Source organism: Neolamprologus multifasciatus, chromosome 16 (genome assembly GCF_963576455.1).
Source record: "Neolamprologus multifasciatus chromosome 16, fNeoMul1.2, whole genome shotgun sequence".
Taxonomy (NCBI): domain Eukaryota; kingdom Metazoa; phylum Chordata; class Actinopteri; order Cichliformes; family Cichlidae; genus Neolamprologus; species Neolamprologus multifasciatus.
In genome coordinates, this window is record NC_140454.1 from 13,181,391 (window position 1) to 13,208,448 (window position 27,058).

A 27,058-nucleotide genomic window follows, 5' to 3' on the forward strand; every position below is an offset into this window, starting at 1 on the left:
TTACTGTTTGCCTTAGCGCACCAGTCTCCTGTCCAGCATATAAATGCACAGACAAACAACAACAGAGTATTCTGGATGAGCCTGGAAATTAGAGCATGGCTCTAGGTGATGTGACCCTCATCAAAGCAGGGCTGCAACTATCATAACAATCGCCTGCTTTAGCACTGCACAGCACATTCATCTCTGACATTTGCACAGGTAAAGCTGTAGTGATAACCTGATGTATAGATATAGGTTTCTCATAAAAATAATGATATACTTATTATAGGCAGGTATAATCTCTTTTGTTTTCTCTTTCCAGGTATTGATCACCATTTACTGGTTAGGTAGAAGAGCTCAGTGTGACTGCTTCTATGATGGACCTTACTTGAACTTCAAGGCTTTTGAGGGTTTATTGGGCACAGCACTATACAAGGTAAATTCTCAGAAGTGTGTTCTCTCTATCTCATTCATGAAACACGAGCTGAATTTCCTTGTGGATAGCAGAAATGGCAGGACTAGAAATCCTCTTCTACAGCCGCTGTGTTGTTACTGTATCCTCCCTGGTATGAAGACTATGAGGCAGAAGAATGACAGCAATAGGCCGAGGGGGATGCAGTGTGCTAGCCACGAAAACCAAAGCTACGTAGAGCCATAAAAGACCCGATCCCTTGACTCAGCTATTTTAATGTTGTTTACAACATGCTGTTCGGATAGTTTTGCAAGTGAAAATAGCCACGTCTTTTCTTGAAGAAGCCTCGTTTCCGCCCCGTGCCTGTGCCAGTGTTGAATTTGGCGCTTTGCTTTCACATAGATTTATAGGTTGGTGTGCAAGACCTCTGTAATTCAACCAACTCCACCGATTTTCAGTAGCAGTGGGATGCAGCGTATTTTGTACGTTTAGCCACAATAATCCAAGTTCAGTGGCGCAGGGTTAGGCTGAGTTTGCTTTGCGGACTCGCATTGTCTGGTAGGATTTGGCAGATTACAGATGTGAAAATCATTTTCTCTTTAAAGTGGTTGACAAGTTTTTGCTCGTCTGGGGTTTGCTTATGCGTTTATGTGCGATGACATTCTTTTCACGCAGTAAACACAGCCGTCGAGGGCGTGCGAATCGTGACACTGTTTATTTTGACAAAGATGGGAGAGAAGAGAAAAGTTATCCCATTTAAATGGCACTCCTTTATATATGGTATGGAAGCGTATGCTTATAGTAACTTTGTCTGCGAGAATGAGAGGCCAGACAAAACAGACCACTCACTCTCTACCTGGGAGATCTCACCACACACACAGTGGAGATAAATATTGTAATTGGCACCCTATTATCTGAATGTTTTTGTGTGTGTGTGAAAGGCTCTGCAGGAATCTTCCAGTCAGAAAAGCAGCAACGTCCGAGACAGCGGTTTTGGAGACAATTGGTACTCTGAGCGAGAGGAGCTCTCCCATCTGAGAGGAGGAGGTGGAGGAGGTGGTGGTAGACACAGGAGGGACGACTCCCTGGACAGCTTGGATTCGTTGGGTTCCCGACCCCACAGCATCTCATCTGACACCACTCTTAAAGGCAGCAGCGAGGGTAGGAGACATCATTTCATTTCCATCCACATCTTGGTGACAAATTTTGTCTTTCTTTTTATCTTCCTAAAGCTGATTATTTGTCAGGACACAGCGTGACTTTTTGAGAATGGTTCTCACGCTTTTTGCTTGTTTGTTCTCAAATTGTCTCTCTGCTTGAATATTTATAATCCAGCTCATCTGTGTAGAAACTCAAATATTTGTGAACAGGGAAGACACACTGCCTCAGAACCACAGAGTTGACACCCATTTGTGAAAACAAATGCCTATTGCCACCTAGTGGTATGCTTTTGAAAGTGAATACCAACATGTGATCACATCTCAGTTTCCCCTGACTTAAAGAAGGGGAAACTGCTGGCTGATGATCTCAGAGCAGTTCCTCTGTGCACAGTGGAGGTCAGTGAGACATTCCACAGCCGTCCACACCGGCCTGTAAATGAGGAGGCCTCTGTCCCCACACCCTGCACCCCTCTGTTACTCATCCAAAGTCACGCCAAAACACACAATATACTCCTCTCGCTCTTTTCTCTGTTCTCCCACTTTCTTCCCCAGTCCTTACACCTGTTTTTCCTCTTTCATGGTCCAGGTTGTTGTAGCGATACCGAGGCAGACTCTGTCTTCAAGATGACCGAGAACAAGGACAATCTCAGCTACCGCCGGTCGGCAGTTGTCGCGCCGAAAACCACCACGCAGTTTAACCAGTTCCTGCCCACTAAAGACAAAGCTTCTGGCTACGTGCCTGCTCCACTAAGGAAGAAACGGGCCGAACGTAATGAGGACAACCGGCGCAGCTGGGCCAGCAGCAGTTTCGCAGAGGATGAAAGCTCTCTCACCAGGTAGCACAACAATCCATGTACATTGTTCTGTTTGAAGGTGCTCTTTCTCATCTGAGCTGTTTTTTATTCCTCTTACTTTTTGGTTATTATAACAAAAGATATCTTGACTCCATGTTCGTGCTTCAAAGGCTTGAAGTTTACTCGGTAGCTCTTTGTTTCTCCTTTCTCATCGCTGTGTTGTCTATGAATGGCCGACGGTGTTGTCTCTCATTTTTGTTGTGGAATGACTGCCTCGGTGAAATAAGGGTGTCCCCTGGCTGCTACAGAGACAGTCAAGTATCCCAGAGTGCCTTCTCTGACGCGCATCTCCAGTGGGCCCGCGAGTATGAAAGTGGCAGTGACTCGGACACAGACCGACCGGACCCCGATCTCGTTCTGGATGACCTGGCCAGTAGGCGCTTCCACAGCCCCTCCCCTGCTCCTCCCACCAACTTCGCCGTACCCATCAGTCCTCAGGTTGGGGGACGGGTGGCTGGAGGCAAGGGGGACACCTTGCCCAAGGTCACTATAACTCCCACTGTTGTCCCTCAACAAAACGTGGCCTGCCTCAGGTCAGAGAACATGAAGCAACGGCGTGACTTTGATGTGCCTGCTTGATAAAAGCAAACAAGAATGCTTTTCTTACCCTCAGTTTGCATGGTTAGTTGTAACCATGAGCAGTGGCTTTTGGTCATAGTGTGCTGCCTCTAACAATTTTGCAGTCTTCAGTTTGGTGCTTTTGTTCAAAGAGCTTTGCGTTTTTAAAGATTTAGCATGCCCTCATTTGCTTCTTTTCAGCTTGGAGGAGTGATTTGAGTTGGCAGGACAACTCCACAAATCAATTTTTACCTCCCAGCTTGACGTTGAGCTTGCATTGGTTTGGTATACCTTGCGTCATTTCATTTGCGGTTGTTGTGATGGACAAATATACTCTTTTTTTTTTTTTTGGTGTGACCTGTGTGCCAAAAAATAAGGTTTTGACACTTGTGGTTGGCTGTCTCTCTTGAGCAGCAGCGGCATCAGCAGAGGGGAAATGCAACCCCCCCGGCACGGTTCAGTGAGGGTGGACCACCGCCGAGGCGTGTCCACTGACAGCCTGTTCAGGGAGATGTATGACAACTCTGAGGATGAGGATGATGAGGTGGGCTATGCTGACCCTGTCCAAGATGATCTCTATGCCCGTAAGATGGGTATCAAACCTCTGCCTACAAGCAGTGCATCTTATGACAAGTTCTTACCCAAATTCTGGACACCAGAAGAAGACATTCACATTCAAAAGATCAAACTGGGCTCTCAGAGGAGACCCTGGTATAAGAAGATACAAGGCTTCAGGTGTGTGAGGGCATACATTTATACTCATATATACACAATCCTTTCTTTCTTCCTATCTATAGCTTGATTTTGCTGACCTTAAATAACTGCATGCCAATCAAACCTTTCAGATTAGAAATCTGTGATTCTGTGGTTCACTGTTTTCCAAATTCCAGCCTATATTTCCTTCCACTTTTCCTACCGTTGTTTCTTATCTAATTTCATCCACCTTTTGTCTTCCTCTGTCCTTTCTTCTTTCGTCGGCTGTAGCCATAAGAAGTCAGGCTCTTCGTCAGATGACTCGGACTGTGACATCAGCCCCTGGCTCTCCTCCGCCCCCTCTCCCTCTGGCCCATCTCCCTCTCATACCCGCACACACGAGGCTTCAGCTCACACCACCCTTGTTGTGGGGAAAAGGTCGATACAGCTGCATGATTGTGATGATGCTGGAATATTTTAAAGCATCCAGATTTTTATAAGCAAATATAACTGACTCCTGTTGGGGCTCTGTTTCTGACGAGCTCCTGTAAAATAATACTAATGATAAAATGTATCCTCAGGCGACAGGAGCAGCCCTAACATGCTTTATAATGTAGTTTGCTTCCTTTGACCTTAGTGGAAATAGGCTGTGTCAATATTAATCTATTTATATTACAGCCTATTCAAGCCTAGACTTTTTCTTTTTTTTCCTTTTTTTTAATGTAGAAAGCAGCATTGCTGTTTGATTTCCTAACAGTGTGATTGTAAAATCCACATTTGATCAACTTCTGTTTGAATCAAATGTCACCACTGTGGCCGCTTGTTGTATCTTTTCCTCCTTTTCTTGCTCTTTGATCCGGTTCACACGCATGCACTCACCACCTCTCTGTCCTTTTCTCTCCTTCTGCCTACTCTGCAGTCCTCATGTTCAACCACACACTCCTCCACAGCTTCCCAAGTCCCCTCTCTTAGAGACCCCCCCACTGGTGTTTGCCCCTGTGGACCCCACCTCAGGTCCCAGACTGGTGAAAAGGGGAGAAGTGGATGCTCCTGGGGCGCCAAGACCCCCGGGAGCCCCCGGACCCCATTGATTATGAAAGTATTTGCCCAGACTTGGAGAATGATGACATGTTTGCCAGACGTACCCTTGCCTTCCAGTCCAACACAAACTTGACTAAACTGAAGACTCTGCTGACTTGCAGACATCGCCGCTGCACCTCTGAGCCGCAGCTCAACATTGTCACCCAGAAACCCGTTCGTGGAGGCGCCGAGGAAACTGAGTTCCCAGACATTGAGCAGGATGATGTGGTGTTTCGTAGGGAGAAAACCCAGCAGGCACAGCAACAGCGACCACTCTCAGGAGCACCTGACAACTATGCCCCGATGCCCATCCCAGAGCCTTGGGCACTGCCTCCTGACCTCAAGTCCAGACTCCTCTGCCCCCCATGTCCCCTGACTCATAAAGCAGCAATACCAAACCTGAATGAAGTTGATAAGGAGGCCCGCCCTGAAACGGATGACATGCTAATTCGAAAGTTCAGAATCTGTTCTGATCAGAGCCAGAGCTCCGCTTCATCAGCCAGTCAGAAAACCCCTTCAGTGCCTTCTTCCTGTAGCAAAGAGGACCTGCAGAAATGGCAGGCAATCAGGGAAGCTAGTCAGTTAAGACATAAGAAAAGGCTTTTGGTGGAAAGGCTAGCTGCTCTGAAGCTGTAAAGGAAAAAAAAGATTGACGTAAGAGTGGCTGTAGACTTTTTTCCTGCATGTTTGTCTTGTTGTTTCTGTGCCGTTTCAGACTTTCAGTCATTTTTGTTTGATACTGAATTGTTCTGTTCTGGCTAAGATTTGATTTAAAGTCCTTCACAGTCAGCGAGGCAAGTTTACACAGTTAAATGCTTGTTTCTGAAAACTATTTGCTGCCTTCTAGGTTCACTTGATCAGACATGGGTATTTCAAAGTAAGAGTGAAGAAAATGTGGTGAAATTAACCACAACAGCAGCTTAGAACTCGTTCTAAATGTTTGTTGTTCCCTCAGAGTTGAGTGCTTGATGTGGTCAATTTTACTTCTCAAACTCATGGCGTGTAAAGACTGAGAAATTACCTGCACAATAAACCAACCAAGATTGTGTATTTTGAGTTGTGATGCATTGATTTTTTAAAAAACCATAATGATTTGGTGTATCATTTGCGAAACAGCCCTGAAAAGAAATCTGCCTTTCATCTTTTCTTATCTGACAGTTTACCTACGTATGGAAATTAAAACATTCATGCTTAATAAAAGGAAAAAGCAACTTGTGAGTAACTGCGCTGATTCTTTTTTTAAACCCGTGAGTGCTCAAGCAGAGTAGAAAAGTGCAATATGGGAATTTAAAGTCTAACCTGACCTGAGCATAGTGTTGCTTTTACTCAGCACAAAGAACTTTATACAGGTCCGTGAAACTCAGAGAGCAGCAGAAAGGGTGGAAAGGTTGAATGCTGAGAAGTATCCAAACATAACATCCCCAACACTCTGACTGCACCAATCCAACAAATTAAATATAGTCGTGTCTGTTGTGCCAACAAGAAGCACTATAGAAATTCCTCACAGCTCTGAAAGACGATGTGACTCATGCCCATAGTAACTTGAACACAAATCTTCACTGTACTGTTTGCACATGAGCGGACACACAAAAGCACACACACAGCAACCGTTTAACCTGAATTAAGCCCATTTGGATGTATGGATTTGGGGTCTGCAGAAAGCAGCCTTGTTTAGGGAAAGGTACACGTCTACACGCTTCCTCAGCCTAGTGTAACTCTAATCCTCTTGATATTAACAACAAAAACAAGCAGAGTCATGTCCTAGCTGGCCCTCTATACATTTGAAGCCCTCTTAGCTGTGAACGAGCTGGTGTGTAATAGCTTCTAATTGGTCTCAAGCTCTTGACCAAAGCGCTCACTGACTCACTGTCAAACTGCAGTCGGTAGAAATGTGACTTTGTTGTCTGTGGCTTTTTTTCTGGTTTCCTAGAGAGCGCCAAGAGGGTACAGACGGGTGAGTTTCTAAAAACAAAACAAAAAAAGTGGCACGTTTGCATTTGCTCTGCCCTCTTATGGTCGCTCGCTGCTGCCTCCTGCTTTTTGTGCTGCTGTTCTCACTCTCTAGCTGCTAAACGCTGACACACAACATTGACTGTTTCACGGCTCAGAGCCAAGTTCAGGGGGAGGTGGGGGGAGGTGGGCTTTGCTCCACAAAGCTCTTTTGACACAGCTTACATATAATAGTAGTTGGTCCATGCCTAAACTGCAGTGTGTCCCAGTGAGAGTTATAGCAACGTGAGACACACTGTATGTAAAACTTTACAGGTAGGTGAAGTTATTTAAGTTATTTCTCCATAAAGTGGGGCTATAAAGACTTTTTTCTTTTGCATGATGGGAAGGACTGTTACTAACCTGAGCTTATATCACCCTCAGGGTTTGGTGGTCAGCTGGTGTGCTGTGTTTGAATACTAACAAGTTACTGCAGATGCCAAAAATATTAATGGCAGGTACCCAGTGGAACTGCAGTGTCTTCGTTATGTGTTTGTATCTACAGCTTATTTAACAGGATGGAAATACACAGGACTGTGCATGCATATCTGGAGTGGATTTCCACCTGTCAGCTAAACTTCTGATGCCTTTTGATCTTTGAAAAAAAAAAAGTCTGCTTGATCTGCTTTTTTCCCCCGCAGGAGTAAATCCACAAGTGATGTGCACGTCGACCCTGCGGTCATCCGGCAGGTTCGCTACGAAGAGCTGCAGAAGTATCGTGAGAAGGTTAAACAGAGCGAGGATAAGTGGCAGGATGTGAGTACAATGTGCACTGATATTTGAGGATATCTGTCAGCTGCCCACTCTTCTTGTTATATGATTCAAGACATGCCTGCTTGGGCAGAAAAAAGTTTGGTTGCAGTGCAGATGAGGCGAAAGATGAGTCACACAGATCTGTGAGATCCATGTGTGCTACTAGGCGAACAGGGGAGCAGGTGCTTTGGTGTGTTGGATAGCTGCAGGGTGGAAAAAAGAACAGTTTGGATTGAAATTCTAGGTGTTCAGATGTTAACTAGAGCAGCACTGCCCTCTGGCTATGGACCTGCATCATTAAAAATTGTTGCGAGAATCACTACATGCACGAAAAAAGTAGAAATAATGTGAAATGAAGGAATGATGTAAGGAAGACTTAGTCGATTAACTCTGAAATTAACTCTCAAGTTACAGTGAAAATGGAAAGTAAGCTCCAAATGGCAGCGCTGCAGTAAATTTAAACACTGCTGATCCATTGTGCATCTTCATTCTTAGCTAGAACAGTTACACAGTAATAAAAAGTTATGCACATATACACTACAGGACTGGGCTAGTGTGGTGTCATAGCAAAATAATGGAGTCTTAAAGCAGCATTTGGGTCACACAGCCCCCAATACACAGGGGAAGTGAGCCGGGAGGAGCCTAAAGCACACAAATAGAACACCTTCAAATGGAGCCCTTTCTCTTTTTTCACATCTTTTTCTCCCTCCTTCTCAACTTCACTGTCCTCAGTTGTACACTTAGCTCTGTGCACATGATCAGTCTGCTTTATCTGCAGTACTTATAAATTGACTTTTTGAGATATGTTGCATGAGGTGATGAGGGCTTCTTCTTTGCACTGCAGGCCCTGAGCGACTGGAAGAGCCGACGTCGCAGTGTCAACTCTGATATAGTAAAGAAGAAGGAGGAAAGGGAGAAGATAGAGCAGATTACTTACGGCGGTGAGAAAAGGTCTAAGACCTTCAAGGAGATGCAAGAGGAGAGGTGAGGAAAAACACACAGGTCCAACAGACTTACTGCTGTAGTTGTTTTTCTACTTTTAATTTCTGGTGATTCTGGTTTTCCTAAAAAAGGAACACTCACTACATTTATTCCTCTTTTATACCCTTTCACCATCAGAGGGGAACCATTTGCTAAGGTAACCACATGAAAAAGTGTCTGTAATTAATAGAGACTATATGATTATTTGGGCAAGAGTGAATGAGGAGACCATAATTGTGCACTGATTCACTGTGAAAGTGTTATTCGATCATGGCTTAGAACGTGCCAGTCATTTTATTTAAGTGCACGTCGTTCTTGCCCTCTTATTTTCTGCCCGTGCTCCGCTTTCTGCTATCCTCGTTAACACTCCATGCCCCCACATTCATCGTTAATTGTATTCATCTAGTCCAATTTGTACCTATTTGCCTCTCATGTCCTCCCACCTTCTCTTCGTCTGTCTCTTCTCTACCTTCTCCTCCACAGAGAAGGTAAAAGAAAGAGCAGCGTTGGCAGCCGTCTTGGATCTCTCTCTTTTTTCGACGACGACGACGACAACGTATTTGACAAACCCGTCATTGCCCCACGTACCCGAGCTCTTCCTAGCCGAAGCTACACAATTGACACTTCCCAATTTTCCTATGAACCCCCCAAGCCCTCTGTGAATGACAAAGAACCTCCCATCGCTTCCCCAGCTACCGGCAGGGCTGCTTCCCCTCCCACTTCACTTGAAGTCGTGGACAGTCCCGCACTAAGCAGCTCCATCACGAACACCATCACTCCGAACAATTACAGCTCATTCAACCGCTCCCCATCTCCAGAAGCTGTACCTTTACAGAGGAGTACAGACTCAGAGCGCGCCAGCACAGCCAGGAAGCAGGAGGCCCCAACTGTTGTCTCCACTTCTAGCTCTCTACCAAAGGTGCCTGAGCCAAGCCCCGCATTGTCTGGCACACAGACTGAGGTGAAGCCCCCCTCTTCTGGTCCTTTGCACACACAAGAACAGCCCAGCTCAATGGAACCCAAGCCTCCCGCGGTGTCTCGGGTTTCTTCCTCCCTGCCCAAGACCTACCAGAGATCGGATAGCGCACGTCTAACTTCAGTTGTCACACCAAGGCCCTTTGGGAGCCAGCCCTCACGCATCACCTCTCTTCCCCGAGGCTTTACCGTGAGTACTAGATAGTTTTACAAGTAAACTACCAGCACAGCACAAGAACATCAAGAAGGCAGGATGTGTTTGTTCGGAAGTAAGAAATGTTTGGCAGGTAATTTGTTTTCACTACATCAGTATTGCCCAGGAGTCATATCTGATTACAGTGTGAATAATGGATGAAGCTGGTGGTTTTATTATGCTAACTCCACTACCAGAGCTGCTATTTTCAGACTATTTCACATTCATTACTTGTTACTCGTCAGGAAACTGTTTAACACAACAAAAAATAGCTGGTAACATAATTACCAGCTTTTTTAGAGTAAATTCTATCATTTTGTAATCAGCAGCCCTTTGCTGTTAAAGTAACTTTGTTGTAATTGAGCCTTAACGGCTGTGTTCTTTGCCACTCTACATGCAGCCCGCACAGACAGACGACTCACACAAGCGCATCAATGGCAACATCGATGTTTCTAAGAAGTCATCAGTGCCGAGCCGGTACCATCAGTTCATGACCTCTGAGGACGAAGCTCAGTCTAGCTCAGCACACAGCAGTGAAGAAGAGGAGGAAGAGGCAACTACAGGGAATAGCGTCAACTCTGCTCAGAGCGTCACAGCTGTACCTCCACAGGTCAAGAGTGAACCTCCTGCTCCAGCCAAAGAAACTAGCCAGGTACTCAAATCTCCTCCTGCTGACAAAGCAGTAAAGCTTTTTTTGTTTTCTACTGGTTACAATGAAGACGTTCAAAACTGAACACATTTCTTTTAGTGAATTTTTTAATTTTCACAGTGTTATTAGTGTATCTTTAGCTTTGTGGTAAGTAGTCAGTAAAACTTAATGCATGAGCTCATTAAATTCCAGTTTAAAGTTTTTTTTGTGTAGTAGCTAAAGTATAGTAACAGGTTGGCATTTATTCAACAGCCATAAATGACTAATGAAAGGCTTCCCTGTCAAAGCAGGCCAACCCTGACAAGCATCTCCAGAGCAAATGGAAGTCAGCCCACATTTGGACTCTTAAAGTTCACCTCTACTCACCTGTGTCATCTGGTTTCTAGGAGAACTACTGTGAGATGCGGATCAGCCTGAACCAGAAGCCCAACAGCAGCAGAGATTTTGGTTTCCAGGCAGTCTGGGATCCAACAGGAGCTTGTGTCACATCTATCCAGCCAGGTGGCACTTCACAGGAATACTTATACATAAGTAGAACTTTTTTTGTTTTTTTTTCCACCATCCAACATCACACAATGTGTGAAAGTCAGCCAAACTGACAGCATTCGCAGTAAATAGGCCCCGAAGAAAATAGATCAGACACACAATGCAAGTTTCTCACTTTCACTAGAACTGACTGATCTGTTCAGAGATACAGTACAGTGGTAATATTGACAACCAGAGCTCCGGCTCTGTTACAGTTATCTGTCAGCCACGGTCGGTTAGTTGTCAGCAGGTTTTTGAGTCCATTGCAGTGGCGATGCCTGACTCACTGTATGTAGGGCAGCTTCTATCTGGGTCAGATCTGCTGGGTCTGAGCCTCTCCTTCTACTGAGATTCCCCACCTGCACATCACAGCATGCCAAATAAATTAGTAAAGTAATACAGACAGCCCAATACACGAATGTAGCCTTGTCATACCTGCTTACAGCTTATTTCACTGTATCTGCAGACTCTGTATGGCGTAGCGCTTGATCTTTCATTTTATTCTTATTACCGCTTACACTTGTAAATGTGCCAGTGTTAGCAGGTTGACGCATTTTTCTCTCCAGTCCTATGGTAAAGTTTTTAAGAAACAAATACAAAATCAGCAATCAACCCATTGATGATCAAAAGAACAGATAATACAAAAACTATACAAAAAGTAATCAAAGAAAAGGTTTAAGGTTTCCATGGCAATGACCACATCCACTGTTTTGATGCAGAGCAAGGACATGAAATAAAAAAGAGAAAGGACATAAAGTAAAAAGCTTAGATAAAGTAAGCTGTTTATTTAAAAAATGTAGTTCAAGCACTCCATAAAACACTTTTAACTAAAATTTGACATTATGATCTTCATGAAGCTGGAATGTGTCTCCAGGACTTCTACTGAAAATACAGGCATGTTTTATATGGAGTAAAGAGTAAGTATGACTCTGTAGCGTTTATCTGTCAGACAAAATAGATAGTGTGTACTTACATTTACATGTTACATGTTAACTGGGAAGAATATTGCTCATATAACATTAAATTGTTTAACTGTGAGCTTTTCTTGTAGGGGGATAAAATAGGTAGGATGAAATCTTGTCTTCCAAAAGTCAGTTTTAGTGAAATTGCATTCCCAGTTTTATATAAGAAACACAAGTGGGAACTATGATGGTCAAAACAAGTGTGGAATCAAGTAAAATTTCAGCTTATGACTCTGACCTGTGTCCACTGTAGGCAGCCCGGCTGAGATGTGCCAGCTTCAGACTGGAGACAAGGTGCTGACGGTGAACGGGCACAAGGTGGCAGCCATGAGCTACACAGAGTGGAAGTCCCACATAGATGAGGCTCTCCAGGAGGGCAGTCTGGTCATGGATATAAGGCGTCATGGGCAGAACAGTGAGTAGTCTGAACCCTGCCTGTTTTTTGCTTGCGTGACAGCCAGAGAAGGAAAGTGAAAGTTTTTGAGGGCTGCATTCCTGGACTGGGAGCGCTGCTTATGCTGCTTGGGTTGCTAAACAGTTTTGACACTCTAAATTGGTCTGTAGCCTGTTGTGAATTCATCCATAAATGAGCTGATGACAGGCTAAATGATGAAGGACTTGTGAGTTATCTTTACTCATCTGGTGAAGAAAGACTGTTATTGTTTTGATTTCTGTGGGATTTTTTTTTGTTTAATTGCTTCCTTCTTTCCCCCCTTATGTAGTTATTTCTTCTTTCTGCTCGCTATTCCACCCCAGTGTTTTTCCTTCTAGAGAACTAACCCAGCTCAGATCTACAGGCCTATAAGTGTGGGGTGTTTTCAGTGTTACTGTTACAGGTTTACTTTATTCTGGACTATCAGTGTCACATTTGTGTCACACAGTATTGCTAACTTTAACTAACTCACAATATTAGTTAATTAGTGGTGTCCAGTGGTTGTGAGCCTATTAGAAACGGTGTTTAGGTTAATGGAGGCTTAAATGGGCTGCATGGCTGGGGAAGGGGGTTACTCTGTCTCCCCCTGCTGCACTCTATAATAACAGCATAACAGCGCGCTTATCCCCTTGCTTTATAGCTTTCTTTATGCAGACGTTGTATATGTTCACATATATAGAAGCCTGGCAACAAGAAAAAAAACAAAAAAACCCGCACAAAACACATGGTTTATGTGCAAACACATCATATTTTTATGCTGTTACATTGTCTGCGCGCAGACTGGGACAGAGTTCAACCTTCCCTGCCATTTAAAAGCCATAAGACCATCAATCTGACCAGTACGGATCATCCAATGCTTGTAGGTTCCCAAGAAAAAAGCACAATCAGCTCCAGCCTGGATTTCACTTCAAACACTCCAGCAGAAACGCTGACGTTCAAAGAGACCCCGGCTCATCCCGTTAGCGTAAGTGACTCAGAATCACCTTGACTGACTCAGACTTGATCAGCCTTTATTTCTGTATTGTTCCCCGGCCTGGTGGCTTTTTAATGAGTGTGCATCCCACGATGTCTCCCTGCAGGAAGTGGCTTCAAACGGAGTTAATGGAGGTTTCCGAGAGGAGCCGGTGACCATGAGGAAAAAAGGTAAAGAGCAGAGCGCACAGTCAGAAAGGTTATGAAATTGATCTTGATTATTTCTGGACTGAATACAAAAATACATCAGTAGGAGTTGCTGGTTTGACTTTGTCTTGTTTTTCACGTTAGTTTGTACAGCTCCAAAAGAGTTGAGATGCTGTGTAAAATGTGAAAAAACACACTGGAATGAGTTGCTAGTCTCATAAAACCGTATTTTATTCACAGTACAACACAGTAAGTATATCAAATGTTTTAACTGAGAAAATGTCCCATTTAAAGAAAAAAGGTAGTAGATCTTGAATTTGATGGTAACAACACATCTCAGAAATTTGGGGGGGGGTGTAAGTGGTACAAAAGAAACAACTTGAGGAAAATTTTTCAGCTAACCAGATTTTACAGCAACAGATTAGTGACCTGACAGGGTATGGAAAGAGGATCTTAGAGAGGCAGTAAAGATGAAAATCTGTCTACGAATTGTGGAACAATTTTATGTAAGTTCGTTTAAAATGGACTGATGCAAAGTGGAAAACTTTTCCCCGATCAGGCAAATCGAACTTTGAAATTCCTGTTGGAAAACATGGATGCTGTGTCCTTGAATTTAAAGAGAAGAAGGACCACGTGGTATCAGCGCTCAGTTCTGATGGTGTGGGAGTGGATTATTGCTTATGGAACTGGTAGCTTGTACATCTGCCAAAAAGTATATCCAGGTTTTAGAGCAACAGCTTAAGAGTCAGACAATGGATTTTTTAGGGAAAGCCTTGCATATTTCTACAAAAAAAATGCTAACCCACATATTTGCAGCTATTACAACAGTGTGGTTTTATAGTAGAAGAGTCCGGGCCCTCAGCTGGCCTGCAGTTCAGACCTTTCACCACTGAAGACATTTGGAGCATCTCCAGCGTCTCCTCAGTTCCCAAATATTTATATGGCCATGTCCTGACTTTTTACGATGTGTTGCTTCCATCATACTCCAAATGAGCCTTTTTTAAAATTGTAAATTTTCTTAGTTTAAACATTTGATATGTTTTCCATGCTCTGTTATGAATGCATTCTGTCTTTATTTACATTTTACACAGTGTCCCAACTTTTTTGGTTGTAATAGACTTACTTGATCAGAATGACATGATCAGTATGTGCTGTTAGGTCAGGTTTAACTTATTTCTAATGTTTTTGTTGTATTCTGTTTTCCATCTCTCATGTAGAGTCAGAACCCATATCTTTGAAAAACTTAAAGCGGAGGTCAGAGTTTTTTGAACAAGGTAAAAAAAAACCCAAAAAAAACAAGGAAGGCTGAGCGAAGAGATGTAGGACAGTTCTTCGTGTTTATTATGCTTTCTATGTAACCTGGTGGCTGGATTCTCTACGCTCTATTCCTCAGATTATTCGAGGACTTTTTGCATGTTTTCGTATCAATGGCAGCCTCGTGACTTTGAGTTTTCGATGGCTCTGTTGTCTCATGTTCTCTCGTCTGGTGCCAGAGCTTAACCTTTATGCTGTGCCCCCCTCCCTCCTTCAGGTGGCTCAGGGTCCAGTGTCAGTGCGCTGGTCTACCTCTGTGGTAAACAGGGCTGTGTGTGCATTGACCTCCTCACATTCACTTGGTACAGCCTGGGACCCTGACATGCTGCTCAAACCCAGAAAGATTGATGTTATTTTTAAGGAGGTTCTACTCAAAGACCTCCTGCAGATAAAATAAAAATAATCTGTGACATGACACATTTCCCCTTAAGTTTGACAGCATTTCAGACACGGTTCCAGCATACCAACCACAAACACAAACCTTTGAATCCTGCTGTGCTTTGTGGTATTTTGGGATGGTGTCCAGGCTTAACACATGGTTACACTTTTCACTTTGCTGCAAGTTAAAAGCACTCTTGGCATGCACATTTCGAAGTATCTGTTGGCCTTTGAGACAGACCCCTCTCTGCTTGTGTGCATGCTGCTGGTTTCTGTGTGTTTCTTTTTTCTTGTTTGATCTTTTTTGTCATCACAATCAGTTTATTGATTTTCCCATTCAGAACTATTGGGCTTGCATCCAATCCAAATGTTAACAAGTGGGTGAGCTTGAATTGAGAGAATCAATAAGCCTTAGTGGGTGAAATTTGACCGTTGCTGCTGGGGGGCTTTTTCTGAAAACATCAATTGTCATTTGCATTGATTGACTGCTACCTGACTAAAAGATCAAGTTGAAACTTAAATAAGCCCGTCAACTTGGCGCTGTTGTGTTACATGTCTTGAGGGCTCGCTTGTGTATTTTTACATTATGTTTCACTGCTCTGCCTGTGCCTGCCTGGAGATATCGACTGAATGATTGTCTTTCTTGTTCTAGGAGGAGGATCAGAGCCCGCAGTGCCAGATGTGAGTAGTGTCAGTGCATAAAGGCCGGTTTTTGTCTCTTATGTTTGCTCTTCTAGTATGACAACATCTTTGAAAGCAGATACTGCAGTAATTACAAAGTCCAGAGCCGCTGTTAAGCCTCTCACATTGACTGCATTTGTAGTTCACTTTAGAGCCAGGTTCACACATCTTTGTCAGTCTTTTAGCATTTTAGTGACTCAACAGTGATTATAGGGAACCTTTTTTTGTGGAGCTTTGAAACCAGATAAGAAAATACAATAAATAAAGTACAGACGGTGCAGTGCAAGTGCATATTTGCAGTTTCATCTCACCTTCAAGAGCATGTAGAAATGTTGTGAAACAAGAGCAGATAAGTACTGGGTGTTTAAGAGAATAATTATTTAAGTATGATCACATCTATATGGCACAAGCAGGCGGACTTCAAAGCAACAAAGTTCAGTGATAGTTTTGTACAACTGCGAGGTAAATTTGCTATGTGTCGTTTCCTTTTTTGCCTTCAGATACCCGTTCCCGTAATCACTCCCTCCAGTCGCTGGTCTTTTGACCCAGAAGAGGAGCGGAAAAGACAAGAGAAGTGGCAGAAGGAACAAGAGCGCCTCCTACAGGTCTCTACTATATACTATATACTACTAATATACTCTTGTATATTTAGTAATGTTGAGTTCAAGCACACAACACTGTCAGTTTATTTCTTCAGACTACAGCAGTCTAGTTCCCCCATAAAGATGACATTTGAAAACCTCCCCTTTACCCTTATTGATGAGTTTTTGCACCTCAGTATGTATCAAAAAAGACTAGTATGTACAGGCAGAAATCACTGTCATTAACTTCTGATTCACAGCCAGTCATTTTGGTCTGGAAGCCAGCCTGAAATATCAAAGAAATCACCAATTTCGTAAAAGAGAAAGCAGGGTTACTCCTAGTAGGCGTCCTAAGGGGTAAAAGAGAAACGAATAAGAAAATTTCCCTCACACGGATCAGTAAAGCATGGATTACTGCATGAGGTGCAGCAGGAGGTGGAGGAGGAGTTGATGATAAGATTCTCGTTGAGAGTGACCAGGAGGGACAGGATTAGAAGTGAGAGGCTGAGCGGTTTGGTGACAAAATTAGAGAGGCAAGGCTGAGATGATTTGGACATGTGCAGAGGAGGGATAGTGGATATATTGGGCAAAAGATGTTGAATATAGAGCTGCTAGGCAGGAGAGAAAAAAAAGAAGAGGAGTGACACAGAAGTTTTATGGATGCAGTGAAGGAGGACATGCAGGTTGGTGTGACAGAGGAGGATGGAGGAGCATGAGCTGCTGTAGCAAACTCTAAAGGGAGCAACTGAAAGAAGAAGATGATGATTTCATATCTTTCTTATCTTGCACTGTGAGAAACTGCGCTGCAGTGAAAAGTGTTTTTTGTTACAGTCTACACAAATGCACCCCCTAATGGCTAAGGGCTAATTTTGGGACCTCACAGGCACTGATATGTACCTTTTTGATGCCACTCCATTTCTTAGACTGAATAAATAATATTAAAAACATATAAAGTAAGCCATTAAACACCTGCATCATTACATGAAGGTACAAAACTGTCCCCAGATGTTTAAAACTGGCTTCCATAAGGTAAAACCCCCCCGTCAGAGGTTACAACCCACGTGACAAACTATCATGTGTCCACAACACATTACGAGTTGAACTACACTCATTGTAATTACAGATGGGGTGGGGATATCCACTTATCCAGTTGAGGGTTAGTGGGGGGGAAGAAACCTTAATTTAAAAAACCAAAAAAACACAGGATGATAGATAAAAATACAGAATGAAGCCAAAGCTTGACCTATTTAATGTGAACTGCCTGTCTTTAAACGCCCCATCTGACAATTAGAAGTTACTAACATGCTAGGAAATCCTCAATTACATCTGCTCTTAACAGGCTCAGAACAGAAGGAGACAGCACTCGAGCTTCTAAGTGTGCGCCGAGTATCCAACTTTAGTGTAGGAGAATCATGTCAAAACATTTTTCTGGGGGCCTATTTCTGGATGGAGATCAAAGGTGGTTATGCAGAGTGCCGTTGCATCCGGGAAGGATTTTTAATGCTGGCAGGCTTGTTCCCTGTTGGTTAAGCAGCCTGATTTCATGATCTTCCAGCGAGACTTCCTGGGCAGGTTTCCCTAGAATGTGTAGAATAGTTAGATAACACGTAAGTGAGCTGAGAAATCATCTGAACAATATAACAGCCACAATACCTAATTATTATTTTTTTAAATTACATATGGAATCTATTATAAATAGAAGTTTCATGTGTTGTTTTAGAAAGAGCTTTGTATGACTGACTGGATTAAATGAGATGACCTTTGACCTCACCTTCATTTTTTTTTTTTTTTTTAGGAGAAATATAAGCGTGATCAGGAAAAGCTGCAGGAAGAGTGGCTCAAGGCTCAGCAGGCGATTTCTACAAGCATGGTCCCCAAACAGGTAACAAAAGTGTTTTGTTTTGTATTAATTATGAGCTAATAAATCAGCTGGAGAGTATTTAATGGTGGCAGTAAGTTGTGACTCATGGCACTAATTTATCTAAATGTATCCAAAGAGCTTTGATCTAAAATTGCTATAATTATGCATGGAGTATGTGGGCACGCTCTCTTGTATGTGACCTTTTAGAAATGGAAAGGGAGAGCAGAGCAGTGTCTAGTCATGTGAATGCTCACACAGTACATATATATACTGCAGTGGCTGAAATCTTTCCAACTAATAGGTTTGCAACAAAAACTCCTCTCTACAATATAATTTCTAAAACCTCGCCACCTCGGGGGTTGTGAGGAGTTTCTCCATCGTTGTCGCAGTTCCTCCTGGATGCTAATTAAGATTAAATTACTTGGTGCTCAAAAAGCTTCCTCTTCTCGTCCGTTTTCGTCTCTTGTCTCTGGCAGTTTGGGAGCCTGGAGGTGAACAACCACAGCAACAGCAGCACCGGCCCACACTCACCACTATCTCCCGTCAACCAGCCCACATCTCTACTGTGGGAAGAAGAAGAGCGAAAGAGAAAGGAGGAGCAGGAGCGCCAAAGGCAGGCGGAGGAGAAGAGGAAGAGGGAAGAGGAGGAGCGAGAACTGCAGCGTCTCCAGGAGCAGAGGATGAGGAAGGAAAGGCAGGAGCAGGAGGAAAGGAAGAGAAGGGAGGACGAGAGGAGCTTGCTGGAGGCAGAAGAGCAGCAGCGCAGAGAGAAGGAGAGAGCCTTTGAGCTGCAGCAGCAGTGGTCAGTAGAGCCACTCCTAATCCTGTGCTGCCCTGAATACTCAAACTCACATGTCTTTTGTATTCCTTGACTCACCATCATGCTGATAATAACACGTTTAACCAGCTTTACTGTCTGTGCATTAACATGTGCAACTAATGTGTTTGCATGTGCTTCATCCCTCCTTTGTGTGGTACTCATCATCCCACCTCTCTGCACACAATGCCTTTCACCAAAGGGCCACTAGCTCCCACGGCTTTCCTTATGCCCAGCCTTCACTCACCTATGCAGACAGGTTAGTACGAGAGAGCGAGAGCAGCCGGACCTCTCCCTGTTTATAACCTGTTAACCATGCTTTCTCTGCAACATGCTTTTAACATCATTGCTCTACAATAACTGCAGTTTAATGTGTTGAATACTTAGTTGACTATCCTTATTTAGCATGCATGAGATGCATACACACGTAATTAATTAAGACAGATTATATTGGATTGGATTCATCAACAGCCTGTGGAACTCTTGAACGTAGGTGGCTATATCACCAACAATATACATATAGAGTTTAAAAATATCTCTTTATAGGGGCAGTAACTTCCAAACAAATACTGAAGCTACAACAAGTCCAGGCTTGCCTGTATAATCAAAATTTTTCTTTGCTGTCCACAACAGATGCCAATAAAAACAGTTATTTTAAAAAAGTGTATTTATGAGATCCAGTAGAAATATAAGCTATACCAAATTATAATGAAACATGCCTATAAATATACAAATAAAATAAACATACAATAAAGTATGTACATATTTATGCAGTTTTATATGCACAAAAGAAATGCTTCTTCTTACAACAACAATATAGTTTGATTAGAAAGCTTTACAAAGTAGATTATTTACAGTTGTCATTATTGGCTGATTAGCCCCAAATCATTTTCAGCTCTAGATTTTTACATTGTTAGACCAGCAAACATTTTGTCCTTTCCGAAACAGTACGGAAAGATGATATGGAGAAAGTAATCAAACCGCTACATTTATAACAAAATTAAATCCATAAAATTAGAAGAGGTTCAGTCCTTTTAAATAATTGACAGACTTTTAGTGGCTAGTGTTGTGTGATCCTTCTGAGGCCTTTACTTTAAAAAAAGAAAATTTGTGCCTGTGAGAGTTTATCTTCAAATGAACCAAATAAAATATTAAAATATTTTAAAGAAAATATTTACAACTGGTGCTCGTATTAAACTTGTATCAGAGATATGAGAGGAAAAAAACTTTGCTGTGCAAAACGGAAATTGGTACAAAATTCACAGTTTCCCAGTGAACAGCTGAATTTTGCACTGCAGAGACAAATCAAAGGCAGAGTTGTGTAGCCACAGTCATATTAGAGTGGTTGAAGATAATGTGAGCGCATATGTCCCTAAAACTGAAGCTGAACCCGAGTGGGGACATCCAAACAGGATAGTGATCCTAAGAACAAATGTAAATCCACCAGAACTGTAATCTTGCATTTCTGAACGCCCACACAAATGGAACCATTTAATTATTTATACTGTATTTATTATTATAGGATTCGTGGGTAGCGGGAAAGAAGGTCAAAAGGGATACAAGGTAGAGGGGAGGCAGATAGTGCAGGAGTCGGAGGGAAAAAGGAAAAATACACAAAGTTTTAAGATGAATGCTACATTACCAGCTGACATGCTGTGACACTTATCGCCTTCTATATTATACCATCTGACATATAAATATGATCCATAGAAAAAGACATGAATTGCCTCACACTTGTACACAAAAGTGAAACATCTGCTAGAACTGAAAAGTAGTGTTGTTCATTTAGGTTTTGAATTTTGTTCGACAGGACAAAATCCAAATCATCCCCTCAGCTCGACGAAGAGGACAGACCTCAGAGAAAAGGTCAGCCTTCTTAATTCATTAGGGGCTTTGTGTGTGTGTGTGTGTGTGTGTCTGTGTGTTGTGGTGGTTGTGGAGGTGGGAGAGGGTGTTTTAAATGACTCCACGTACACATTTTGTTGCACAGATGTATACCTGTGTGGGTTGTACCCTGCTGTAGGTGTGCATGTACCCCCGGGGGGCATGGCTCAGCGGCTGCTGGAAGAGCAGCTGAGGAAGGCACATGACAGAGTTTACCAAAGTCAGAAGGCTGCATCTGAGCTGGAGCTGGAGCGCAGGAATATCCTCCATGTCATGAGATACAGAGAGCCGGAGAGAGGTGGATTTTAGCCCCCTAAAGCGCCGTTTCTCGTCGTTTTAATGTGAAACTCCCGTTACGATCAGCTGATCAGTCAATCGAGACATTTCGTTAACTCCAACTCTAAACCTACAGATGTTTGATTTGCAGCTGACCAGACAAATGACGAACCAATCAGCCACGTGACCAGAAAAGGACATGCAGCAAAAGCAATTTAACGTATTGATTACAGCATGTTTTCTTTCAGATCAATGACTTTTTCATCCATAATTTAGTCATAGCTTGTCTCATCAAGCCAGACTGTGGAAAACAGATACTTATATCATCCTCATCTAATTCTGTCTGCCCCACAACTATTAATTTTGTTCCTCCGCCGATCGCCAGTTAAAAAATTTTTTTTCCATCCATAATGTTTCATCTGTCTGTCCTCCCACCTGGCAGTGACCTCAAGCGGAGCTGCTGAGAAGAAGGACCAGCAGCCTGCATCTCAGGCTGAGCTGGAGCGGCAGCAGATCCTCAATGAGATGAAAAAGAAGACGTCATTGCTGACGGACAACAGCTGGATCCGCCAGCGTTCTCCCGACACTTCCACCAACAAGGAGAGGGACCTGCCACCTATGCGCAGGTACAGTAATACCTCATTAACTTTGGTGCGATGCTGGTGGTTGGCTCTTTTCTTTTACTAATGTCCTGTTTTTTTGAGTTGGGTGTAAAAGTTGTCAGTCAGAAGGTTCAACTGCTTTTCCTAACTGACTAACATGGGGTGTGGCTTGGGTTGGCTTTGCAGAGGCGATTCTCTTGACAACTTGGACACCTCATACAACTCCTGGCGTTCGTCATCGAAACCCCGAAGCGGTTCTTTTGCCCCAAACTACTTTCGGCCTCACTCTGCCCTTTCTGGCAGCACATCCTTTTATGGTGGGGGGCCGCGGGCTCAGCGGTATGGTTCCGCTTCCACTCTGCCTTCTTCCTATTCCATGGGCTCACTCCGAAGTGGGGCAGGATCCCATTTGGTCCCTTGGTCCAGGCAGTCGCCTTCCCCTTCACCTTCACCCTCTTCTCCTTCACCCACCAACTCTCCAGAACCCACGGCTGAGGCAGACGCTCCTCAGCAGCACAGCAGGTAAAACCAGTAATGAAGCTTTGCTTAATGCCGCCTCTAACAACTCACTGGTACATCTGTGTTGCTACTCAGCCGTGCAAAAGTGGTGGCAAAGGGTATTTCTCTTTTTCCTTTATGTCACTCCTTTTATGATGTAATGTTTCTTTTGATGTGCTTTTTTATAGATCACACAGTAGCATAATTCACTTTAAGTTGTGTGTGGAATACAGCAAATGCTAGTTTAAGTTTAGCCATGTTTTTGTGGATTACACGAAAGTTTGTCAGTGATCATGTCCAAACACCTGAGAGACAAAGAAAGTCCAAAGGTTGTCTGAAGGTTATCTTAAAGAAACTTGTTCACTTCCTAACACCCGAGTTTCCCAACCTTTATGAAAATTCATAAGTGTTTCCCTCGTGTCATTTTTGTTGCCATAAACAGTATTTTGCGTGTGACACTAAATGACACTGTTTTAATGAGCCTTTGTCATTTCAGCAGTGCTGTTTCAACAGGTTAACATTTGCCAGCTTGCCAAAGTGTCCGTCTGTCTAACCCTGGTTTGAACCAGTGTTAGTTTGTTTTGTATGTGCATATATGTGTGCATTCATACATGTGTCATGTATGTGTGCTTGGCTCTGAAATGACAGCTGTGCGTTCTGTAATTCAGGTCAGTGAGTGGAAAGAAAATCTGTACGTTCTGTGAAACCCCGCTGGGAAAGGGAGCAGCCATGATCATCGAGTCCCTTGGGCTCTGTTATCATTTGGGTTGCTTTAAGGTGAGAGCTGGACTCCGGTCAGCCACGGAGCACATCGGCCGCCGATCCTCAAAAACTAACTTGATTGCCTCAGGCTCTTTAGTTTGTTTTACTAACCTGGTGAATCCTGGTGAATGTCAATCCCCTGATCCCTTTATTGAGAAAAAGAAACTAAATCCTGCAAGATCAACTATTCCCTTTGCTTTTTATCAGCAGTCTAATCTAGTTGTTGTTGTTTCTTCTGGGAGCTGCAGTGACCTTTATCTGAAAGTTAATCCACTGTGTCAGCCTTCATCTCTTGATTTTCATCCTTCTCCTTTGAATCATGGTCTAGATTTGTCTGTCCTCATCACTCCTCCTTTGGTCACGTTTACTGATTCATTCCTCAATTCTTCTCCTTCCCAAACTTTCTCAGTGCATCGACTGTAAGTCTGACCTTGGAGGATCAGAAGCCGGGGCTGAAGTCAGAATACGAAACAAGCAGCTCTACTGTAACTCCTGCTACATGCGAGTCAAAAGTGAGTACTTTCTCAAGCTGATCATCAGTGGGAGGTGTTGTTCTCGCCTTCCTCCCATAATTGGTCGCTTTTTTTTCTCTTCTTTTAGCTGGTCAACCAACATCTATGTGACGTGACTGTACTCCAGCAGATTGATGAAGAGACTACTTCCGACAACAACCCTTGAATTTTAAAGTGAACATTGAAGCCATTGCAATTAACCGGGACACTTGGTTGGGACGTATCGCTGTTTATGATTCTGTTAAAACCCCAGGCGATACCTTGATGAGAATCATATTTGTTTTTACAGTGTGTGATTAAGGGTGGGACGCTTGCAAAGTAGTTATCAGCTTTTGTGTTTATATCCTATTAAGCAGCACAATTGTACAGAGTGTAAGGGTTCTGCATGCACCGGAGTTTTTAAACGTTTTAGCCACAAAACTAGTCGAGCTATTAACTGTCTACCAGATTCCAGATGAAAGTCCTTTTTGTTTCTAAACTTCGCCTAGATACTGAGAGAAAATACTGCAGGATCATCCTCCTCATTTTCACGCTTCTTTTCCCACCAACTATTGTGTTATAAAAATCTGTGTCAGCCAAGGTATTGGTATCATGTCTCTGTGCCTTTTTATTTGTAATTAAGATTACTAAAATACTGCAAAATGTCATTTGCATTTGTCTCAAGTTTTCAGTGATGGAGTATTGCACACATAAGCAGGTTTCTATGTAAAGAATATACGTCACACTGATTAGGCAAACATAACAATGTAAATAAAAATAACTAAATGCTCCCCACGTGTTACGTCGTTCTTTTTTTTGTTCTCCATCTGTTAAATTGCATAATACTGTGTAATGATATTCCTGTGTACAGTGGGATGCAAGGACTCTTCTGCCTCCATAATCAGAAATCATTATACTCATCTTTCTCTGTCTGTCCCTCTTATTTTCTGTTTCGCTGTAGCTCCACAGTCATAATGAAAGGAATTTCAATGAGCTTTTGTGCTAAGGTTCAGAGGACCTGCCTGCTCTGTGTTCTCCAAAGCCAATTTGTCATGCATATTTTATTCAGTGCATGCCTTACATTTGATTATACTTTGATTGTCTATTTTCTCAATGTATTCTGTCATTTTATCTCTACTGCATAAATATACAAGGAATATTCATACAAGAAGGAGCTTCCAAATGTATTTAATCTGCAGGGGAAGAAATTGTCCTCACCCACCCTACACCCCGCCCGCAACTAAATGGAAATAAGCCCAATTCAAGCAATATACTGTATGGAAATAAGCTGGACTGAGCATAAATTGGCACTGTCTTCTTGAGGTGAAGCACAAACAGCCCCCGGAGGCGCACATCTCAAATTCTTAGATTCCCTTTTTAGATTTTTCTGGGCACTCTTCTGGGAGAGAGATTTTAATCCTAATGCTTAGAAAACAAACACAGCCTGAACGGCGCCGAGTGCCTGAGAAATCTGAAGCCCTGAATCTCACCAAGATGTATCCCCATCTTTTTCCTCCAAAGCAACAGCCACAACCTGTGGTTTGGGAAGGTTTTGACATGGAGAATCATATAACTGTGTGTGTGTGTGTGTGTTTGTGTGTACGCACTGAGGCTCACAAATAAAATGAACGCTTGACTGCTCAGAAAAAATGAGGTCTGTAAAGAGACGGAAAGGCCTCTTCTACCTTCCTTTAAAAAGCTATTCCTAGCTACAGGAAGGGCTTTTTTCAGGATTGTTCACATTTTTCAGGATTTCTAGGGAAGAACATGTGATGGATGTTTGTTTTTTTTCTCTTTTTTTTTCTTTTCCAGCCTTGGTGTCACCACGGGAGAGATTTAGTCATTTTTTCTGATTGGGTGCAATTTGCCCCCTTCAGTACCTGAAGGGGGCACTGTGCTATAAGAGTTTTCACCAAGAAGGACTAAATTCTCTTTCATCTGCAGCTGCTGTTGCTTGCACTGCTGAGTATGATATCCAGAATCAGAGAGGAAGTGATGCTGCCACAATCATTTAAAAGCAGAACTCTATTTGCAATGTGCTTTAAATTTTAGAGCTTCATTTCTAAATAAATGACCCCCAATTTTTTGATGAGTAGGTTGACGCTGTGTAAAGACAGCTTTGGCGAGCAGCACCTGTTGCAATTTGCCATTTTAAAGCAAAATGCTTTTCGCACATTTTAGAGAAGCCATCAAGCACTAATTCACCTGCAGCTTGAACTGATGCTATAATTAGTCACGTAATTGCAGACACTGTCTCACCAGACCATGGCTTGCAGGCACCATGTGTAAAGAGCAAAGTGCTGTCATGCTTTCAATTAACCACAGGGATTAAAGAAAATGCACTTCAAGTAAATCTATAAGTTCCCAGCACATCAGTATGGACCCGTGAGGCTGCTCCTCATTCATAATAGCATGGCTTTTTAAGAGGCAGTGGAGAATCTTTAAGCAGAAAAGGTGTAGCAATTTAGTAAATCAGTAAAAAGTCAACAGCGTTTATGCAGGCTGTGATTACGTTATGATTACAGCTCTGCGGGCTACATGAATGATGACTGTGCTGGATTGGTTTAATTGCAGCACATGTCTGTGGTGGTGGAAATAATTAGAAAATGTTACTAAATTAAACTGAATGTGGTGCATGTAACTCTCATTCATAGTAAATAGCTGTAAAGGCCACAGCAGCTGTTGAGACGTGTATAGGTTTCATCCATATACAGTCATACAAAAAAAGAAATGCATTATTTTTTCAGTCCTGAGGTTTTATAAATCATCTGGTTTTTATCATAGTCTAACATCACTTAACTACAACATCAGATGAACAATTACACATACATCATGAAATTATTTATTTAACACAAATGAAACCTAACTGCAGAAGCAGTGTGTGGAAATACTAAGTGCACCCTGTGATTCAGTAGCTTGCCTTTAGCAGCAATAATTTGACTGTTTACTGTATGACTCCGTCTCTCACATGTTGCGGAGGAATTTTGTCCCAGGCTTCTTTAAAACATTGCATCAGTTCATGGAGGTTCAGGAGCAGTTGTTCATTGAGCATTGGCACTGGCCCACTAAGACATCTGGATTCTTGTCTTTTTCAGACATTCAGCTGTAGATTTGCTGCTGTGCTGGAGATCACTGTCCTGAAGTAGCTCTGCACATTATGATCAAACATCTTCACTTCTCGTCTGTCATACATCCAAAGACAGAGGTCTGGTTGTTTTGTTCAGACACAATTTTACCAAGCCTAACCCGTGTTACCATGTTCTTTTTGGAAAGAAGAAGCTTTCTCCTGGTAGCCCTTCCAAACCAGCCATATTTGTTCAGCTTTAATCTAATTGCACTATCATGAATTGTAACAGTCTGAAATACATCTCTTGGGTTTTTTGCAGTTTCTTTGAGCATGGCATGGTCTCACCATGGGGGGAATTTGCTGGGACATTCACTCCTGGGAAGATTGGCAGCTGTTTTAAATGTTTTCCAATTGTAAAAAGTCTTCCTCACTGCAGAAAGATGAACATCATATTTGTTTAGAAATGGCCTTTTAAACCTTCCCATATTGATGCACACAACACTTTCTTCTGTAAGATCGATGCTGATACAC

The 27,058-nt window shown here is 42.8% G+C and overlaps 1 protein-coding gene and 1 pseudogene across 5 annotated transcripts in view; both read left to right on the forward strand.

Annotated features, from left to right (window-relative positions):
- lmo7a (LIM domain 7a) overlaps window positions 1–24,251 on the forward strand; it is a 50,667-nt gene extending 26,416 nt beyond the window's left edge. The window contains exons 7-32 of one of the 4 annotated variants that reach the window (XM_085135680.1): window positions 302–415; window positions 1,333–1,552; window positions 2,138–2,387; window positions 6,667–6,690; window positions 7,367–7,481; window positions 8,323–8,462; window positions 8,943–9,624; window positions 10,028–10,279; window positions 10,663–10,777; window positions 12,017–12,178; window positions 12,976–13,160; window positions 13,276–13,339; window positions 14,533–14,589; window positions 14,847–14,888; window positions 15,660–15,688; window positions 16,189–16,293; window positions 18,065–18,151; window positions 18,607–18,932; window positions 19,150–19,206; window positions 20,758–20,813; window positions 20,971–21,129; window positions 21,550–21,733; window positions 21,896–22,231; window positions 22,876–22,984; window positions 23,379–23,481; window positions 23,570–24,251. In XM_085135680.1, coding sequence (XP_084991806.1) covers window positions 302–415; window positions 1,333–1,552; window positions 2,138–2,387; window positions 6,667–6,690; window positions 7,367–7,481; window positions 8,323–8,462; window positions 8,943–9,624; window positions 10,028–10,279; window positions 10,663–10,777; window positions 12,017–12,178; window positions 12,976–13,160; window positions 13,276–13,339; window positions 14,533–14,589; window positions 14,847–14,888; window positions 15,660–15,688; window positions 16,189–16,293; window positions 18,065–18,151; window positions 18,607–18,932; window positions 19,150–19,206; window positions 20,758–20,813; window positions 20,971–21,129; window positions 21,550–21,733; window positions 21,896–22,231; window positions 22,876–22,984; window positions 23,379–23,481; window positions 23,570–23,592 — 3,996 coding nt within the window. In that variant the 3' untranslated portion in view covers window positions 23,593–24,251. The remainder of the gene's footprint in view (window positions 1–301; window positions 416–1,332; window positions 1,553–2,137; window positions 2,388–6,666; window positions 6,691–7,366; window positions 7,482–8,322; window positions 8,463–8,942; window positions 9,625–10,027; window positions 10,280–10,662; window positions 10,778–12,016; window positions 12,179–12,975; window positions 13,161–13,275; window positions 13,340–14,532; window positions 14,590–14,846; window positions 14,889–15,659; window positions 15,689–16,188; window positions 16,294–18,064; window positions 18,152–18,606; window positions 18,933–19,149; window positions 19,207–20,757; window positions 20,814–20,970; window positions 21,130–21,549; window positions 21,734–21,895; window positions 22,232–22,875; window positions 22,985–23,378; window positions 23,482–23,569) is intronic. The other 3 variants (XM_085135681.1, XM_085135682.1, XM_085135683.1) reach the window with 3 other exon arrangements.
- LOC146500403 (uncharacterized) lies at window positions 2,390–5,786 on the forward strand (annotated as a pseudogene). The gene is made up of 4 exons (XR_014869832.1): window positions 2,390–2,938; window positions 3,378–3,698; window positions 3,948–4,094; window positions 4,576–5,786. The product of XR_014869832.1 is annotated as an uncharacterized LOC146500403 (transcript).
- Window positions 24,252–27,058: the final 2,807 nt, after the last annotated feature.